The sequence below is a fragment of the Abramis brama genome (assembly GCF_963993115.1).
Source record: "Abramis brama genome assembly, chromosome: 5".
Taxonomy (NCBI): domain Eukaryota; kingdom Metazoa; phylum Chordata; class Actinopteri; order Cypriniformes; family Leuciscidae; genus Abramis; species Abramis brama.
In genome coordinates this window covers 41264199-41284647 of record NC_139967.1, presented here as the reverse complement: position 1 = coordinate 41284647, position 20449 = coordinate 41264199, and the positions used below count along the sequence as shown (strand labels likewise).

The 20449-nt window shown below is 35.5% G+C and overlaps 2 protein-coding genes across 2 annotated transcripts in view; one reads left to right on the top strand and one right to left on the bottom strand.

Annotated features, from left to right (window-relative positions):
- vps37d (VPS37D subunit of ESCRT-I) overlaps positions 1–4929 on the bottom strand; it is a 36862-nt gene extending 31933 nt beyond the window's left edge. Inside the window, exon 1 of the mRNA XM_084114322.1 lies at positions 4597–4929. Within this exon, the coding sequence (XP_083970448.1) occupies positions 4597–4764 (168 nt within the window). The 5' untranslated portion in view covers positions 4765–4929. The remainder of the gene's footprint in view (positions 1–4596) is intronic.
- Positions 4930–6138: 1209 nt separating this feature from the next.
- Positions 6139–20399, top strand: nup88 (nucleoporin 88). Its single transcript, XM_084113236.1, has 17 exons — positions 6139–6392; positions 6470–6639; positions 6720–6845; positions 7239–7325; positions 8330–8503; positions 10097–10283; positions 10372–10522; positions 13354–13452; positions 13541–13631; positions 13815–13919; positions 14775–14927; positions 15968–16093; positions 16923–16988; positions 17197–17277; positions 17426–17552; positions 17697–17815; positions 20121–20399. The coding sequence occupies exons 1-17, from the start codon at positions 6156–6158 to the stop codon at positions 20182–20184; spliced, it is 2163 nt and encodes a 720-aa protein (XP_083969362.1). The 5' UTR covers positions 6139–6155; the 3' UTR covers positions 20185–20399.
- Positions 20400–20449: the final 50 nt, after the last annotated feature.

Here is a 20449-nt window from a genome sequence, read left to right as displayed (position 1 = left end):
GCCCATTTCCTCACTCTCTTGCTGTTAAATGCAAAAGTAATATTCCCAGACATCCAGAGAGCGTTTTCCCTAAACAGGAATTGACACAGACTATCCATTTCCGCTTGCAGCTGCCTGTGTTTCTGTTTATACACTGTGCAGATGCAAGACCTCTGGAGACCATGTGGGATGGGTGATACAATGGTCATAAAACAAATATGACAAATCAAATGCCTGCAGCTACAAACTGGAAAATACCTTACAGGAATAGTTCATTAGACATCTCAAAAAATGAAGCTTCTGTCATTATTTACTTGTGTATTTATAAACCCTTTCTTCCAATAAACACAGAAAGAAAACTTTTGAGGAATGGGGAGATTGGGGACTGTAACTTTTTTTGCTCACCAAGTTGGTCTAAAATACATTAAAACATTAATATTGTAACGTATTTATTTTTAGTTATTTATTTTAAAATGTAATTTATTCATTAATCCAGTCTTCAGTGTCACATGATCCTTCAGAAATCATTCTAATATGCTGATCTGGTGCTCAAGAAGCATTTATTATTATTAATGATTAGCAGTGCTGCTAATATGCTTGTGGAAACCATGATAATTTTCAGTATTCTATGAGTATTCTCTAGTTCAAAAGAACAGCATTTATTTGGAATGCAGAACTGTAGCTCTATAAATGTCTTTACTGTCACTTTTGATCAATTTAATGCATCCTTGCTGAATAAAAGTATTAATTTCTTTAAAACAATTATACCGACCCCAAACTTATGAATGGTAGTGTATGTAGCTACTTAACTTGTGTGATTTGTTTTTATAAAATTTGTATTAAAAGTGTTCAAATATTTAAGCAATACAAAAAAAGAAAAAATTACTATTTAAAAAATATATTATTTTCCTAATCTATTATTAAATCACAAGCATATTTTACATTTGTCCTGTCTGCTACTGGTCGACAAGCAGATGATGACCTTGCCTTAAACTCACAGTATTGGTTGAGCCAATGAGATTTAACATTCAAGCTTGAGATGTTTTCAACACGAAAGCAATACAAAACAGCAAAGGTAGGAATCTATATGATTAATGATGGCTGTACACATTGAGCATGCAGCGTAAGCACAATACATTAAGACCATCTGTTTAGTCCAATATAGTTCAGCTTGGTCAATAAACCATGAATGACCAAAGAGCTGCTGTTGCTGATGAATTCAAGGAGTCTAATGAGCACATAAAGTTAACCATAAAGGCCGTCTCATTGCTATTCATAGGAAAGAGCACAGCCTGGTATTACAGAGCCTTTTCCATTTAGTAAAACCACCACAATCTCTTGTTAGAGAGTGACACTCATGCATACAAGAGCAATGACTGTATCTAGAGCACTAGACCATTGTGACCCCTTCATTGCGGTTGCCTTTGGAGACCTCGGTGTGTTAATGAATTGACCAGTTTGTGATGGGAATAGTGATGGGCCTCACCGATCACAAGTCGTTTGGTGTTTGACCTCGACGACCCTATAGCATATCTCTAGTGCACGGATATCAATAAAGGCCATCAATCCATAAGATGTAGAGCACTAGAGTCTGCATGTATATTTGCAGTTGTTTGTGTTGGTATAATTCTTATCTTTACCACATGGTGCTGATGTTACAAACACATGTTCATTATCTTCTCTGGCAAGACTGATCAGTTCAAATGATAGTAAAATCATTGGGTCCTGGGTTGTTATTGTTAACTAACACTAAACTATTTTTGGTAATTGAAATAATGCTGAAATTACATAGGGCCTATATATATATATATACACACACACACACACACACACACACACACACGTAGTATATTAGACGGAAAAACCTAAATAAATAAAAAAAATCTTATGTTTTAGTAACTAACTGGAATAAGTTGAAGTTGAAATATTAAATCACTAAAACTGAAACATTTAAAAACAAAAAATACATAAACTAAAATTAAAATGAAAACTGAAAATATAAAAAGCTAATATTAATAAATACTAAAATAACACTAATTATGTCATTATTCGTGTTGTTCCAGACCTGTATGATTTTTTCTTTCTTCTGTGAAACATGAAAAGAGAAATTTAGCAGAATGTGCCGCCTGCTCTTTTACACACAATGAAAGCGAATGGTGACGGAGGATGTAAAGCTCCATAAATGACCACAAAGTACAGGAAAATAACCATAACCATAAATGTCATGCCATATTCCAAGTCAAGTTCTTTAAATTTCATATACAGTACATTTAAAAACAGTGACGCCACCATTGGATCTCACTTGTCTTGTAAAAAATCGTGACGCGAAGTTTAAACGTGCAAGCATGAGATTTAAAGGGTTAGTTCACCCAAAAATGAAAATTCTGTCAGTAATTACTCGCCCTCATGTTGTTCCAACCGCGTAAGACCTTCGTTCATCTTCGGAACATGAATTAAGATATTTTTGATGAAATCTGAGAGCTGATCACTTCTCCATAGGCTGCTAGGTGACCGAAACTTGCTGGCCCAGAAAAGTTATTAAAGAGATCGTTAATATAGTCCAAGTGACTACAGTGGCTTAATCTTAAGTTTATCAAGCGACGAGAATACTTTTTGTGCGCAAAAACAAACAAAAATAACGACTTTATTCCACTTCCATTTCCTTCTCTCTGGGCCTCGTAGTGTTTTTGCGCTGCGCGTCTGCGTTACACGTCATCACGCATCACACACATGACCATCGTCGGCCTATTGTGAGCCTACGTGGTGACGTGTAACACAGACGCACTGCGCAAAAACACTACGTGAACCAACTAGAGGCCCAGAGAGAAGGAAATGAATAGTGGAATAAAGTCGTTATTTTTGTTTGTTTGTGCGCACAAAAAGTATTCTCGTCGCTTGATATACTTAAGATTAAGCCACTGTAGTCACTTGGACTATATTAACGATCTCTTTAATAACTTTTCTGGGCCAGCAAGTTTCGGTCACCTAGCAGCCTATGGAGAAGTGATCAGCTCTCAGATTTCATCAAAAATATCTTAATTTGTGTTCCGAAGATGAACGAAGGTCTTACGCGGTTGGAACAACATGAGGGTGAGTAATTACTGACAGAATTTTCATTTTTGGGTGAACTAACCCTTTAAGAATACTAACTTAAATTTTGGTCTGTTTCTCCTCTGTAGACTTGCATTGTACCATGGTCATTTTTGACATTTTTTCAGCTTGACATCCTCAGTCCTAATTCATAGCCAGGACATCTCCTGTTGCGTTTCACATTTAAAATAAAGTAATACAGGTTTAGCATGAAATCAGGAGCCAAATCCCTTAATTGATGTGTATCATATTTTATGAAGACTAAGATTGTATTTATGACCTAGTAAAAACATATTTGTCCTTATATTTCAAACAACATGCTCAGGCTTCCTGCAGGCATGCAGCGATCTGGTATCAGACTACAGCAATCTAAGTCTCAGATGTCATATATCCCAGTCTACAGTGACACCAGATCAGTCCTAAATGAGAAACGATTTTCTAAGCTGAAAATGAATTATGCACCTTAAGAGCTCTCAAATAACCTCGCTTTGTCTCAATACATGAGAGAAATCGGCTATAGCCTAAACAAGGCGAGCCAGAAAATATATACAACCATAAAAAAAAAATGCATTTCAGATCGGTTTATAATGTATATTGAACATTGATTGCATTACATTTACAATGCAAGATACATGCCATGCTTAAAATGCAATATGTAAGAGATATTGTACTATCAGTTGGTCATTATTGTGACTGTCAGCCAGTCTATATGAAAGATTGGGGGGGGGGGGGGGGGATACACTATCTATACATTAATATATAAATAAATGGACATGAAATATTAATTTGAGATTTTAGAAAAAAGCTTTCAGATTAGCCTGAAGATTCGACTAAGTAAAATATTCCATAACATCTATTAAGAAAAAAAATAGTTCATTGGGAAAAGAAAATTGCAACAACATGAACACTGCAACAACACTAATTTAATAATCTGCAACTTTGTGTAGCGTTTCTGTTATGTTGATGTACACAACAGTGAAATATACAGTTGAGCCGTCACTGTACATAATGCGTAAAATATTTAATACATTAATGCGATTGACTCATCAAAATCTTTAGACCTGCGTATGAAAATCTGGCTTTTATTCCAAGTGTGTAAAAAATACGCATTTTGTCAACAGTTTATGTTGCAAAACTACAACGGAAAATGAAATATGTTGAGCAGCATATTACTTAAATGCGTTATTTACTTTTAATGTAAAAACTTTAACATTGACCATTTTCAAAGAATTTTTTTTTTGTCTGTAGGCTACAAAAGATTTATTTGATCAAGTATATGAGTCTTTGTAGCTCGTCTGCAGTGCAATGGTCTGCAGTGCTGTATACAGTACAGGATGAATGTATGTGATTATGATGGCGTGTAATGCATATAACATGCTGCACAAATCACTCGACTGGAGATGAATGGAATAATCTACCGCACAGTTTTGGTAAAATGTACATCAACTGTTCAGAGAGAAAAATGAGAAACGTGCAAAGAAACAGTTTGGTAAAGCTCTAAAATGAGTGTGTGAAACGAAGAAATACCTTTTCACTGAGTCGCACGACCTGATTAATTTTTTCTTCATCTTGAAGGAGCTCCCGTAGTTCACTGCTACTGAGGACCCTGTACCCATCTGGGTAAGAGTTCACGTCCCTTGTGTGGGACATTCTTGTCCCCGTGAGGCGCACTAAACAACTCCGTTTGCCAGCCATTTAACTTCCATTTTGCTCACGCTCGGCGCCAAATGTACGCGAACACGGGAGTGGTGCTGGAGAAGCTCTCGTCGGCATGAAGGAGCTCCACGGACTGTTAGCGAAGACAATGCGCTGAGAGTATAGCACACGTTTACAGATTCATCCAGTTCCGCATTCCACCGCGAGGAGGCGCTGCGCCGCTGCGGTTACAACGCCGTACACACTGTACAACATACAGACATCAGATACATTCTGCAGAGATAGCATAATACGATTCTTTATACAAAATAAAATAAAATAAACGACTATAACTGATCCAAGTTCTTTTTCTCTGAAGCAAAGGGATGTTAATTTATTTTACTCGTTATAAACGTATCGATTTCTAACTATTCAGATTTGTTAGTGTTGATGGGTCAAAAAATCATCATGAAGTGCCTTTGAGACTTCACAATTTCCCAAATAAAAAGCTGAGATTTTCCATTTAACTTCATATTTTTTTGTATTAAGGAGACATTAGGCTGTTAGAAATGCACGTTGGTCACTTTTTATTTTTTAAATTAACTGCAAGTAGGAGCAAACCACAAAATATGTCCACCCTGCTATCATGGACACATTCAAAGTGGAGTAAAAAACATTTAATGATTATAAAATTTAGATTTTCAGAAAGATATTTAGTCCCTTTCTCAACAATGCATTTTAGTTAATGGGAAAAGTCTGCAAAACTACTGCAAAATATTTGTTTCCCTATAAAATATGTGATAGTTGCTCTTTCTTTTTCTACATAAAATCTGACAACAATGGTTAACTAAAACTAAAAAACATAGTTTTCGTTACTTGGAATAAATAAATGATAAAACAATAAATAAATATGAATTAATAAATAAAAAATATATTATTATTTATATCTATTTTGCCTTGACAACTTATTGAAATCAGTGTAGTCACCATGAAATCAAAATTGACAATTATTTTTATGGAATATTGCAGTGTTTATTATTAATGATTTATCTATGCACATTATTCTTATTCTTAAATTCATGTGCCCTCATAATCTTTCATGGTTGTTTTGTTTTCTCTGGGGTGGTCATTTTACGCACATTACAGTAAACAACAACAAAAATATACAATAAAATATGCCATTTTGGCCATTATCGCAAACTAAACAGAGAAGAATATTTTTATTCTAAAATATTATTTTCTAGCTCAATGAATGTAAAATATTATTTATAATGTTTAAACTGTATTATTTATCCGCTTTTTCACTGTATGTCCAAATTAATATATTCTTCTCTTTTAAGTGTAGGCACTCCTTAATAAACTACAAACCCCGCGATTCAACAGAAAATGTCTAGCGTGATCCTATTGGTGGATTTCTATGACGTCTTTATTCTACGACAAGACAGACAAACATGGCGTCGTTCGCGGGAGATCGCTGGAGGGAAGCGCTCAAGAACCACGATATCTTTAATAAATTACAAGAGAGCCTTCATTTAGAGCCTCAGGGGACTAGCAAAAGAATAGCCAAGAACCTAACGTTTTGTCTGAACGGCGACCTGTTTACATGGGATACTGTTGAGAGTGTGTTTTACACCACAAACCTGCGACAGCTGAACGCTGACGGCGACACAGACACTTCTAAATACCAGGTGAGCGTCTTTAAATAGTGTCTGTCTGGTGTAGTTATTTCACGGACAGTGTGTAATAGTGACCGAACTCTCCGCAGACTCTGCTGTGCATCAACCCGCCGCTGTTTGAGGTGTGTCAGGTCCTCGTCAGCCCGACGCAGTATCATGTGGCTCTCATCGGTCAGCGTGGAGCGACTATACTGGAACTGCCGCAGCGCTGGGGAAAGAGGTCCGAGTTTGAGGGTGGACGTCTCCAGATCAACTGCAAGTGAGTGAACGTCGGCTTTAGGAGAGCTGCATTCATTCCTCCATCGGGTCCTTTGGTTTTATATGTTTTCTTCTTCACAGGACGATTCCAGTGGCTGAACGCTTCTTCACCAGTTCTGCTTCTGTGACACTACGACAAGCTGCCTGGTATCCCAGTGAAACTGAGGAGCCTCATCTAGTTTTACTGACCTCAGATAACACCATCAGGTATCTTAAATAAATGACTGACACCGGTGTTAAAGGGATAGTTCATCCAAAAATTTAAGTTTGTCATCATTTACTCACCCTCAAGTTGTTCCAATCCTGTATGAGTTTCTTTCTTACGTTGAACACAAAAGAAGATATTTTGAAGAATGTCAGTAACTAAACAGGTGATGGAAGTCAATGGATGCCGTCAACTGTCTGGTTACCAACATTCTTCAAAATATATTCATTTGTGTTCAACGGAAGATAGAAACTCATACAGGTTTGGAACAACTTGAGGGTGAGTAATGACGACATAATCATTTTTGGCTGATCTATCTCTTTAAAGATGTCTCTCTGAACAATAGAATTACTGTTATTATTGTACTGGAGTGTAAAAATGTATCCCCCCCCCAGATTTTATAATCTTAAGGAACCGCAGTCCCCTGCCAAAGTGTTATCAGTGTCTCAGTTGGATGAGGACAGTAATATTCATACAAGAGGGTAAGACTGATTGTTTTCTACCAAACGACAATTGTGCTGCTATATTATTACTTTTTATCAGGAGGTTTTGCCAGAAGCTATGAGTATTTTACTTGGAATGGATCAGGGCAATTATTGTTAGATGAAACTAAAGTCATTTGACATCAAATAAACATTAACTGAAATAAAATAAAATGTTAAAAACAGCTTATTTTATGTCAGCTAGTTGCCAAGGCAACATTTCTCATTTTCGTTTAGTTGAAGTACTAAAATAATTAAAAATCAATAAATTAAAGCTAAAACTTGAAAACTATATAGACATATTGGTAACACTAATAATAATGTTTCATAATTTAATGTTGGTCAATGCATTAACCAACAGCGAGCAGAATATTTGTTACAGTATTTTTTAACATTAGTTAATAAAAATACAACCGTTCATGTTAGCTCAGATCCATTAAAAATTAACTGATAAAACTTATTTTTTTCTTAATTTCATGTAAACTAATGTAGTTAATTAACAAATGAAAGCTTATTGTAAAGTGTTACTGACATATTTTGAAAAAAACCTATAAAAAGACTAAATGTGTAACAAAATTTCTAAACCTAACTAAAAGTAAAATGAAAACAGCAAATATAAATATAAAATCTAATTCAAAATATGAACAAAAAATATGGTAACACTTTATTTGACAGTGTCCTTGTTATGTTACATGTAGTTACTGTAGTAATAATAACTATAAATTATGCATAATTACATGCAACTAACTCTAAACCAACTCCTAGTCCTAACCCTATAGTTAGTAAATGTAGTTAATTATTATTACTTGCATGTATAATTACACTGTAACATGGACACCTTATAATAAAGTGCGACCAAAACTATAATATAAATTAAAATAATATAAAATGTATAATATGAAAAATGATATAGTAATAACACTGGCTTAAATCTAAAAATGAGGTGTTAAGATATAAATGTGCTGATAAAGACTGAAAATAACTGAAGTGTTGTTTCCGTGCAGACGTTCCTATGCAGCGTCTCTGGGAGAGACGGCTGTGGCGTTTGACTTCGGACCGCTGGCGGATTCTCCTCATCTGAGCAGTTTGCGTATGAAGGCAGAGCTGCTGGTGTATCCACTGTACATACTGTACGGGAATGGAGAGACATTTTTGTCTTATATCTCTCTCACACACAGGTAACAATCACCCTTAAACAATACTCATTGGCAAATACAGGGTTCCTACGTAGTTTGGAAAAATATGGAATTTGATTTGAGTAATTTCCAGGTCTGTATAAGTATGGAAAAAAGAAAACAGAGTATGGAAAAATATTTGTCTTTTCATACCGTCTCCACTATTGCCACAAATTTTTTTGATGAGAGTTTTTTCATGGCAAAAGTTTAGTGATTGTCAAACTCGACTGAATGAATTCAAGGTGCACATTTTCATTAATGTAAAACCGTTTGTCTTTACCTTAAGATAATCTCTTTTGAGCTTCACTAAAAAATGTTTGGTCATCATGCAACATCAAACCACATTTACAGTGTCAAACTGATGTGTCAGAGGTGAATATATGCAGGTTATAGAACGTTTTGGGTTTCTTATCATGTAAGCGCATGTAATCACTTCGAGAAAACCAATGAAAAACAAACAGAAAATAAAAATATTTACAGATGACCTTACAGTATACCAAATATGATGCTGAAAATAATGCTGTATTTTTATGTTTTTATATTTTTATGTACATTTATGTTTAATATGGTTTAATAAAATGGAAAATATGTAGGAACCCTGCAAAAATAGTAACAATTTAAGTATTATGTAGATCCATACAACTAGTATACAGTATAATGATATGTATGGGTGAATATTATGAAACCAAGAATATGTCCATGAAAATAATTTATCAGAACATAGTTCAAAATCAGGAGGAGGTAATATAAAGGCTTAAAGAAATTTGAGTGCATTTATAAGACTACCGGACCGGTATTCTGCATTTTTCCAGTGTTGTTATTGTTAACTAAAACTATTAAAAATAATTTATTAATTTAAATAAAGCTGAAATAAAATATATATTAAAATATAATATAAATTGAAAAATATAAATATTAGATGAAAAACTTTAACTTAAAAAAATTAAAATTGGCAACTTGGCAACTAACTGAACTAAAATAAGTATAGGTTGAAGGACTAAAGCTAAAACTGAAATATAAATTAAAGCTGAATAGATATTTATCTTCTTTATCTTTAAATTTATCTTTAAATATCTAATTTATCTTAAATTTAAAATTTATCTCTATTTTGGATGACCATGATGTGGAAAAAGTAAAAGCAATATGTATTTTGAATATACATCATGATAGTAATTATTAGTACTGACTTTTTGAAAATGTGTGTGTATCTCTAATATTAATTCCAATATTTACTACATTATTATACATTATTGAAATCAAAATTATTTAACGGACTTGCTAACATGGATTAACAATGAACAGTTTTATTTTAATTAACTTTTTTTTTTTATAAATACTGTTACAACTGTATTGCTGTATAATTTTGTTTTAATTTTAGTTAATGCATTAACTAACGTTAACTAATAGGACCTTACTGTAAATAGTGGTATATATATTTATATACACCTTTTACATTTTTTTTTTTAAAGATTCTGCATGTTTGTTTTGTGGTTATAAACATATTTTTCTTGTTTCTTGTCACACTGAAAAATGTATTGATGTGTAGCCTAGCCTGTCAGAGAGATTTGCTCCATTAATCTTCAGTCTTTCTCCTAGTATCAGCAATTTAGGGAAGCCGATGGGCCCATTACCCATGTATCCCGCGGCAGAAGATAACTACGGCTACGATGCGTGCGCTGTGCTCTGCCTGCCTTGTGTGCCCAACATCCTGGTTATTGCCACTGAATCAGGAATGCTATACCACTGTGTGGTGCTGGAGGCAGAGGAAGAAGAGTATGGCCGAGTAAGACAGAATTCAGTCCATCTTACAAATCATCAAATGCATCTTTTACAGTGTGAGAGATGCTGAGCCCCTGTGTTTGTGCATTCAGGCTGTAGAGAGATGGTCCAGAGGCTCAGAGACTGTGCCTTCACTTTATGTGTTCGAGTGTGTGGAGCTGGAACTGACGCTCAAACTGCCTGCTGGGGAGGAGGAGGAGATTACAGAGTCAGACTTCACCTGTCCAATCAGATTACATCGAGGTAAGGAGGGCACACAAGCACTCACCATACATAGGCTACATCCCAATCTGAATACTTATATTACGCCGTAAAGATATGTAATTTTCTGGTACTGAGAATAAAATTGCTTTTCACCATGTACTACTATGTCCTAAAATTGCATTTTGACACCTCAAACCTTTTTTGTCACAATTTAAAAATCCACTGAAAATAGTTCAGAAAATTCCATTCTGGAACGTTTGGCATAGCTACTATTTTTAATGTTGTTTTCCCATTCAAATTAAAAAGAATTATGTAACAACACGTTAACTTTAAGTTTAGCTTTACAATGTGTAATAAAAAAAAAAATGAAATGTCCGACAAAATTAAATCTCTCCGGTCAAATTGTCCGATTAAAATTGCCTAATAATCCCGCCCCCCTAACACAATCTGAATTTGAGAATAAGCCTAAAATGTATAAAGCAAAAATACACCGACCTTTGGCTATGTTATAAAGGAACAGTCTCTACCGTTTGAAAGTTATTAAACATTATTACATGGCTTGGTTGAATTCCAATGTGTAATGCGGTCTGTTATTTCTTGATATCAGACCGCTGCGAAGCATTAGCGGCACCAGGATTTTGATTGTAGGTGGGCCTCCAGAAAACTGGATGGGCCAGTTAAAATAAGCCAAAAAATAAAATAAAAACGGGCTCCCCTTCATCTCCGTTTCAGCGCTTTTCTGGGCACTGAGGACAGCGACTCAGTAGCCTACCTGAATTTAATGCGTAATTAGCATAGGTAAAAAAAAAAAAAAAAAAATTAAACAGGATTTTTTTTTTTTTTGCTTTTTTAATACAATTACAAATTCATTTAATTTATTGTTTAAGAAAATTATAGGCCTATTATTTTTAGTTTATTAACAGCAACAACAGCTGTATAGATGAAGTTGACGATCGCCATCTCCTAGTGAAAGCGCCTAGAGAGAAATGCACATCATGGATTACATAATCAGATAGTAGCCTATTTATTTTCGTTTTAAATTGTTAAAAAGACATTTCAAGCTTTCTTAAGATATATTTCATGTCTGTGAGGCATATGCTGAGTTTCGTTAAGTTAGGATGAGATGCGCTCCAGTTCACGAGCAATGCAAGTGACCGCGCGGGCGCCTGCATGATTAGGCCTATCGTCTGCTATATTTGCTATTTATTAAATCCAGGCAATTGGTTGATAAATTTTTTTATTAAAATTATTATACAATTTATACAAAACGAAATTCACTTCAAAAAAGTCTTTCTACAAAACAAAACTTAAGTGGTCAAAATCATGTCTGACCCGCTCCATGTCTCTCGATATTGCGCATCCTATCTTACTCGTGCGGTTCACTTTTCATAATCAACATAAATTAAAAAATAACATTATAATATTTGAACAAATATTAAACTAAATGAGCTTATTTAATGGCTACAACACGTATAGTAGACCTAGACTCTCTATTTGTACAAATTGCTGCACATTCATTTTATTCTGAATTTTGCACACATAAGTTGAAAGGCATTTGTTTGTGCATGCATAGCAAAACATATCTGCAACATTTATCAAGTTCACTGATAATTATGCGCGCATTTATTAATTATTATCTTAATGAATAATGAAACGAGGACGAAGCATGTAAACTGCGTTGTTTGTTTGGAATGGAATGGATCGCAAATAGATCCGAATGAAGAAACGTACAAAACCATAGTAGAAAATGTTTTTTTCCGTCTATTTGAAAGTTAGGCTAATAAACATGTTGTCATTATTGTTGATTATGTCATTTTTTAAGTTACATAGCCTGCCTTGACTGGCATATCATCAAAATGTCCGGAAAACGAAACCTCTGGCGGTCACTTTGACCAGCACCATTTTTTTCTAGCGGAAACTATATATATATATATATGAGGGAAGAGGCAGGCTAAATACACATTAATTGCGCAGATATTAACATAAATAAATACATAATCTCTGTATTACATTCATAATAAATTACATACATAGTCTCCAATGCCATCTCTCTCATGTTCGTCCATCCTTCGCGCAATTTTTTTCCCCCCAAACTACTTCAGCGGACCTTTAAGTAACCGGGGTTAAGGAACCTTAACCAATGAAATTAGCTGCAGGGCAGGATTTCTGCTTAACTGGTTTGCGCTCAGTGGGATTTTTAAAACTTTTTTTATAGAAAGATTAAAAATACGGGAGAAATACAGGAAAATATTTAAACGGGATGATAGCGGGATAGCAAGGTAAAATACAGGAGAATCCCAGGAAAAACGGGAGGGTTGACAGCTATGTATTAGAGCTGCATGATTCTGGATAAATTAAGAATACTTTTTTTTTTTTTTTTTTTTAAATAGAGATCACGATTCTCCCACTGTTGCAGTCTATTTTTAAAATATTTCATTTGAATGATTTAAAAAAAAAAAAGGGTTTGAATGAATGATTCAATGACTCACTTGTTTCATTACTGGATGAATCAGCGTTTTTCAACGAATCTCTTGAATGACAAGACAATGTCAATGACAAATACATTTTTTTAACAGTCATTTCTTGCACTTGCCACCTACTGGTGTAACGATGTAATTGATACAGTATCTGAAGTGTCGTTGGTGCTCAAGAAACATTTTTTGTCATCAATGTTAAAGATGGTATTCCTGCTTAATACTTTTGTGGAAACTGTGATAAAAAAAATTCAGGTTTCTTTGATGAATAGAAAATTCCAAAGAACAGTGTTTATCTTTTGTAACATAATAAACGTCTTTACTGTCATCTTTGATTCCTATAGTGCATCCTCGCTGAATAAAAGTATTAATTCCTGTCAAAACCCTCTGTTTCAGATCCTCTGTGTCAGCGCAGGTATCACTGCACCCATGAGGCCGGCGTGCACAGTGTAGGACTCACCTGGTTCAAGAAGCTACACAAGTTTCTGGAGTCTGGTGAGCACATTTACTTGCATTGAATGATTTCCATTCACAGCACTGAAGTGGAGTGTTTGAGGAACTCTATATATTGTATGTTGTGCAGATGAGGAGGATAAAGACAGTCTGCAGGAGCTGGCGGCAGAACAACGCTGCATAGTGGAGCACATCCTGTGTACCAGACCTCTCGCCAACAGGTTGATTAACATTTCAGTGCTGTGGTATCAGAATCAGCATTTAAAGCTAAAAACACAGATCTCTTGTGAAACAAAAGCCCGATTTGCAAACGTTTGAGCAAACCTTAAGAGACGCTGAGTAAGCGCTGTAGATTACTGGTGCTTATTTAAATTCTCCGCTCGTCACATGTCTCTTTCTCTCAGTTTGCCGGCTCCTGTTCGTGGGTTTTGGATCGTGTCAGACCTGTCCCTTGGAGCCACCATGATCTGCATCACGAGTACCTACGAGTGTCTTCTGCTCCCTCTTCTGTAAGTGACCAGCACTTTCTGCCTCTTTCCATATTTGTTAGATCAGGTTTTCCAAAACAGGATTCGTGAGGGAACTGTAGGGGGTTCTTGAGTTGATGAAAAGCTAATAATTAATTCTAATGTGTCAAATTAAAATAAATAAATGGGGCTACATGATAATCGCGATTATAGCTTAATTTAATATCTGTAATGTATAGTTAGTTGTGCTGCATGTTTTCAGAGTTTCTTTTTTTACAGTACAATTGTACTTTACAACTAGTGTTATTTAAGTATCATTGAGATGCTATTATAGATTTTATTAATATTTTGAATTAGTTTTTACATTTTCACGTTTCATTTGAAATTTATAGTAATTTTGCTATAAAAGTTTTTTTTATAAATGTCTATATAGTTTTTATTATATTTTATTTTATGTTTTTGTTATTTTAGCCTGTCAAATTAAAGTAAATGAAAATATAAAGTCTTTCATTGGCAACAAGCTGAAATAAAATAAGTTTGTTTTAGTCTATTTGGTTTTATTTCAAGTAATGAAAATGTTTTGTTTGGTTTAGGTTTTAGTTAATAATAATAATAATAACCCTGTTTACAAAAGGATAATATAATAATATTTTTTTATAATTAGAGTTAAAACGTACTAATAATAATAATAATTGTTATTTGACATCAGGGACCGTGAATTTGCAAATTTGTTGTTTAATTAGTAAAATATTAACTTCTAATCTCGGGGTACTTAACTAAACGGTTTAGCTGTCAAAAAAGTTTGGGAAGCGCTGTGTTAGATTTTAATTGGAAGTAAGTTACTTGCTATCAGATTTTTTGTTGTTAGTAACAGTTTCTTTTTAAATCTCCATGTAGAAGCTCTATTCGTCCCCCGTCCCCTCCGTTGCTCTGCTCTCATCTGGGGGCGGGGTCAGACAGCTCTCCTCTGCGTGGATTGGCTGAAGACTCTTTTGAACAGCATATTCGCAACATCTTGGCACGCAGCTCCACCAATCCATTAATGCTGAGGTAAAATGTGACCACTTCAATTAATTTTTATTGACACCTTAACTCTTTATGGTACGGCGTTGCCATATGGCAACAATTAATTTATACTAATTTCCTTGTTATTCAGAAAAAAACTATTAACCTCATTTCTAAACATCTCTTCTCAAGGGGGATTTTTTTGCAGCATCTTTGATAAGTAAATTAGATATTTTTATTCACAAATCAACTTTGTCTAACATAGTTTTACTGTAAATAAGTATGGCAGCGCTGTACTACAGTGGAATTGCAGTAATGTATTTCCCCATTCGGATTTTTTATAGATAGTAGCATCAACAATATGATTGGTCATTTATTTATTTAAAGTGTTTATTGTAGTATAGTTGTATTTATGTATAAATAACAAATTGATTTCTCCTTTTCAGAAAATTAATACAGCAATATTTTACGGAAAGGCCAATAGGATGAGTTAGCGGATGAGTTAGCGGATGAGTTAGCGGATGAGTTAGCGGATGAGTTAGCGGATGAGTTAGCGGATGAGTTAGCGGATGAGTTAGCGGATGAGTTAGCGGATGAGTTAGCGGATGAGTTAGCGGATGAGTTAGCGGATGAGTTAGCGGATGAGTTAGCGGATGAGATGGGGAATGATAGGGATAGAAAATTATCAATTTCTAAAAGAAATGTGCAATTAAATAGAAAAGAAAATCATAATTTATAGAAAAACTACATTTTTGACCTACTTTGAAGTAGGTCTTTTTTTCAGGAATCTTTTTTGATTTGTATGTTTGAAGCTATTTTGTGTAATAAAAACTTATTTGAAAAATATTTCATGGTTAGAACATAATGCGTACCATAGAGGATTAAGCTCAAACCAGCTTAAGATTTTTTACATGGTTCTAAATGATTGATTATCTGGACTATCAGCTGGAAGAACTGGTTTTGACCTAGAAGATCATCCTGGTCTTGCCCAGTAGGGCTGGTAGACTACCTTAAACCAGCAATAAACCACCTACTATTACCCAAAAACCAGCTTAACTGCCTTAACATGTTTGTGTGTGTTTCAGAGCAGGGGATAAGGACTCGTCTCCTCCTCCTCCAGAATGTCTGCAGCTGTTGAGTCGAGCCACACAGGTGTTCAGAGAGGAGTATATCCTCAAACTGGGCCTGGCTCATGAAGAAATGCAGAGACGGTACAACATTTTCAGCTGATATTTTGAACCAGATCTTTATTTCTTAAATGTTAATATATATTATATATATGCGCAAAGTAATATAGTAATATAGCAGTATATATGCGCAAATTGAGAGCCAGTATGTAGTCTGATTTAACATGTATTGACCTAATTAAAAAATATTATGAATATGAATTCAAACAGCATTAATATAAAAAAAGAGTTGTATTCAACAGGGATGCATTAAATTGATCAAAAGTGACAAAGACTTTTTCATTGTTACAAAATATTTATATTTAAAAAAAAAATGCAGATCTTTTGAAGAATCATTAATTAAAAATATCAAGCAGCACAACTGTTTTGAACATTAATAATTATAAGAAATGTTTCTCAAGGACCAGATCAACATATTAGAATGATTTCTGAAGGATTATGTGACAAAAAATTTGCTAAAAACAATTTAGCATTCTATTACTGAAATACGTTACATTTAAGATGTATTAAAATGGACACAGTTATTTTAAACTAAGAATATTTCACAAAATTACTGTTTTTACTGTATTTTTGATCAAATAAATGCAGCCTTGGTGAACATAAAACTTCAAAAACATAAAAACAAATCGTACCGACCCCAAACTTTCAAACGTTACTCTAAGCACTGTAGTGTTTCCAAAATGCTCCAGTTTAATTCTGAAGTAGAATATACTCAGTAGTGTATAAAAGTCAATATAATTTTGTTCCACAAACAGTTTAATCAATTTCGTCTTTAGTAGTGTATGATTGTAATCCGTTTAGTTAAATACAGCTGTTGTATTAACAGTTAATTTTCTGATTCTCTCCCTTGTAGAGTAAAGCTCCTGACTGGACAGAAGAATAAGCAGCTGGAGGATCTTGCTCTTTGTAGAGAGGAGAGGTGACCACAGCACTGCCCGTTTAACACCAATCACAACCACACGTACAGAAACACATTTATCTCAGTTGAGTCACTCAGAACTAAATGAATGAGCACTACAACCTCATGATATTACTGGCTGAGAACAGGAGAGTCATTGAAGCTGTGGTTTCCTGCGATCCACTAGATGCACTGTGCTAAAGTTGTAAAACATGTTGGTGTGTTGTAGGAAAACCCTGAGGGAGGCTGCAGAGCGACTGGCTGATAAATATGAAGATGCCAAGTACCGTCAGGAAGCCATCATGAACAGGTTCACTTCCCTGTGAATTTATTGAATAGCATTTTTTTTGATAATGGGAATGTTTAAAATTTCTGAACTCGAAACTTCCTCCTCAGTTCAAAAAAAGCATTATTGAAACTAAGCTACTAAAACCACTTGTTCATGTGTGTGTGTGTAGAGTTAAACAGGTTTTGGGAAGTCTGCGCAGTCAACTTCCTGTGCTGTCAGACAGTGAGAAGGACATGAGGAAGGAACTGCAAACCATCCACGATCAGCTCCGTCACCTTGACAACGGCATTAAACAGGTCTGTTTTTCCTTACTCTATTTACACTGCTTTACCATGTGTCCTAGTTAAAACCTATTTATTTTGGCTGCATTTCTCCGTTGCCATGAGCGGAGCAGATGTACGCCGTTTCCCAAGTGTCTGTGTGCTGTAATGTGTTATCAGGTGAACATGAAGAAGGAATATCAGAAGAAGCAGATGAATACAGGAGCATATCCAGCTCGCTCCAGCCTCGCGCTCAACGCCCACCAGAGGAAGTGTGTCCAGGGAGTGCTGAAAGAACAGTACGTACAGAGAGGGTGCACTATTTAGATCTGCGGCATTTGCCGAGGTCTATTGTTGGCCCATGACACATCTCTTATTCAGTGGTGTTATTGGGTCATATTAAACCCCAAACCAAAATAAAAATAGAAATTATATTTAGCATAAAGAAAACAATGTTTTAGAAGCATTAAGTTTACTTTGTTTAGCATTGTGACCAAAAATAGAATTGTCTGTAGCCTACTGTGATGTTGGAAAAACCTTATACAAGTTATTGTAATGCAAAAAAAAAAAAAAAATTCCTGTTACTGTTGTGCAAAAAAACTGTCTGAGTACACAATTTACTGCGGAGTGGAGTATGAAAACAGGGTCAGAGCACAAGCCAAAAAGTTCTCATCATAAACCTCAAGATTTCTTATTTAATGGAAATGGGTTTTGACCAGGTCTCCTCACCCCTGTTACAGCCCACCCCCCACCTTTCAATTCATATCCACTTCATACTTATTTACTGCTGGGCTTGAGATGAAATGAATGTGTTGTCCCATTGTCAATCCACTGATGCTCATACTAACAAACTCTTCCTGGAAATTTTAAATTCTGTTACTATAATGCAGAAAAACGTATCCCTGTTACCAATTTTGCGCAGAAAACCCATCTGTTAGTGTACCACGCAAAAAAGTATCTCCATTACAGTAACTCTATTATTGTTATGCAAAAAAAAGCCTGTTACACGTTAAATCACCCCACTTACTGTTACACAAAATCCTCATAGCTTTTACGCAAAAAACTCATCCATTGCGATTGTGTAAAAAATGCTTGCACAAAAAACACATCCCTGTTACTGTTGCCTCACCCCACTTACTGTTACATAAAACAACTTATCCTCATAGCTGTTATGCAAAAACCCATCAGTTACGATTGTGTAAATATATGCTTGCACAAAAAAACATCCATGTTACTGTTGCCTGTTAACTCACCACACTTCCTGTTACACAAAACAACTAATCCTCATAGCTGTTACACAATAAAAATGTCCCCATTACCAAAAAAACAAACAAATCCCTGTTACTGTTATGCAAGAAAACTTTTTTTTTCTTTATTTTGTGTAAAATCAAGTGATATACATATATTATGTATATAGATTATGTATATACATGCACTGTATGGACAAACGTATTGGGACACACCTCTTGATTATTGAATTCAGGTGTTTCAATCGGACCCACTGTCAAAGGTGTATAAAAATGTAGTATCTAGCCATGCAGTCTACATTTACAAATATTTGTTTAAAATGTTTCGTTCTGAAGAGCTCATGTGAATTCAAGAGTGGCACTGTGATAGGATGCCAGTTTCTTCCCTGTTAGCTATCCCATGGTCAACTGTAAGGGGTATTATTGGAAAATGGGAGTGTTTAGGAACAGCAGCCACGAAGCGGAAGACCACGTAAAGTCACAGAGCGGGGTCACCGAGTGCTGAGGTGCATGGTGTGTAAAAGTCGCCAACTGAAAGGGTTCCAAACTTCCACTGGCATTAATATCAGCACAAAACCTGTGCGGCGGGAGCTTCACGGAATGGGTTTCCATTGCCGATCAGCTGCATGCAATCACCAAGTTTAGTGCCAAGCGTCAGATGGAATGCTGTAAAGCACCTCACCACTGGTGAGTGGTAGTGGAAATGTGTTCTCTGGAGTGACGAATCCTGCTCTGGGTTTGGTGGATGCCTGGAGAATGTCCCCTGCCTGACTGCATTGTGTCAAATGAAGTTTGATGGAGGAGGGATAACGGTGTGGGGCTGTTTTTCAGGGGTTGGGCTAGGCTCTTTACTTCCAGTGAAGGGAAATCTTAATGCTTTTAGCATTACCAAGACATTTTGGACAATGCTATGCTTCCAACTTTGTGGGAATAGTTTGGGGAAAAGCCCTTTTCTATTCCTGCACTGTTCCCCAGTGCACAAAGCAAGGTCCATAAAGACATGGATGTGTGAGTTTGGTGTGGAGGGCGTTGACTGGCCTGCGCAGAGTCCTGACCTCAACCCCATCAAACACCTTTGTGGTGAACTGGAATGAAGATTGCGATCCAGGACTTCTCATTTAACATCTCATTCAGCCTGACCTCACAAATGCCCTACAATGGGCAAACATTCCCACAGAAACACTCCAAGCTCTTGTGGAAAGTGCTCTTATAATGAGATGTCATTACAGTCCCTGTTGGTGTAATGATCAGGTGTCCAAAAACTTTGTCCATATAGTGAATGTGAGATTACACCCTTAGGCCACTAGCTTTTGACTGTTAGTGCAGTGATCCTGAATTTCTTTCTTCTATCCTGTAGGGGAGAGCACATCGCTGGAATGATGAAGCAGATCAAGGACATCAAAAACCATTTCAGTTTCTGATCATCAGCAATCAACAGATCTCAAAGGCCAATATATTTTCATCATGTAGCATACAATGAAATTACAGTAGAACCAAAAGGCATCTCCATAGACCCAGCCTGAGCTCCATAAAGAACTGCATTTGACCAGACATTTTTGTATAAACTAGGTTGTCTATTTTTATAAGTGGTATGTACATGTACACATCTCGACAATAAAGAGTTTTGTACATTGAAGTGACTCTTTCCTGTGTATGTGTTGCTGTGAGAGTTTATCAGCTGTGAGA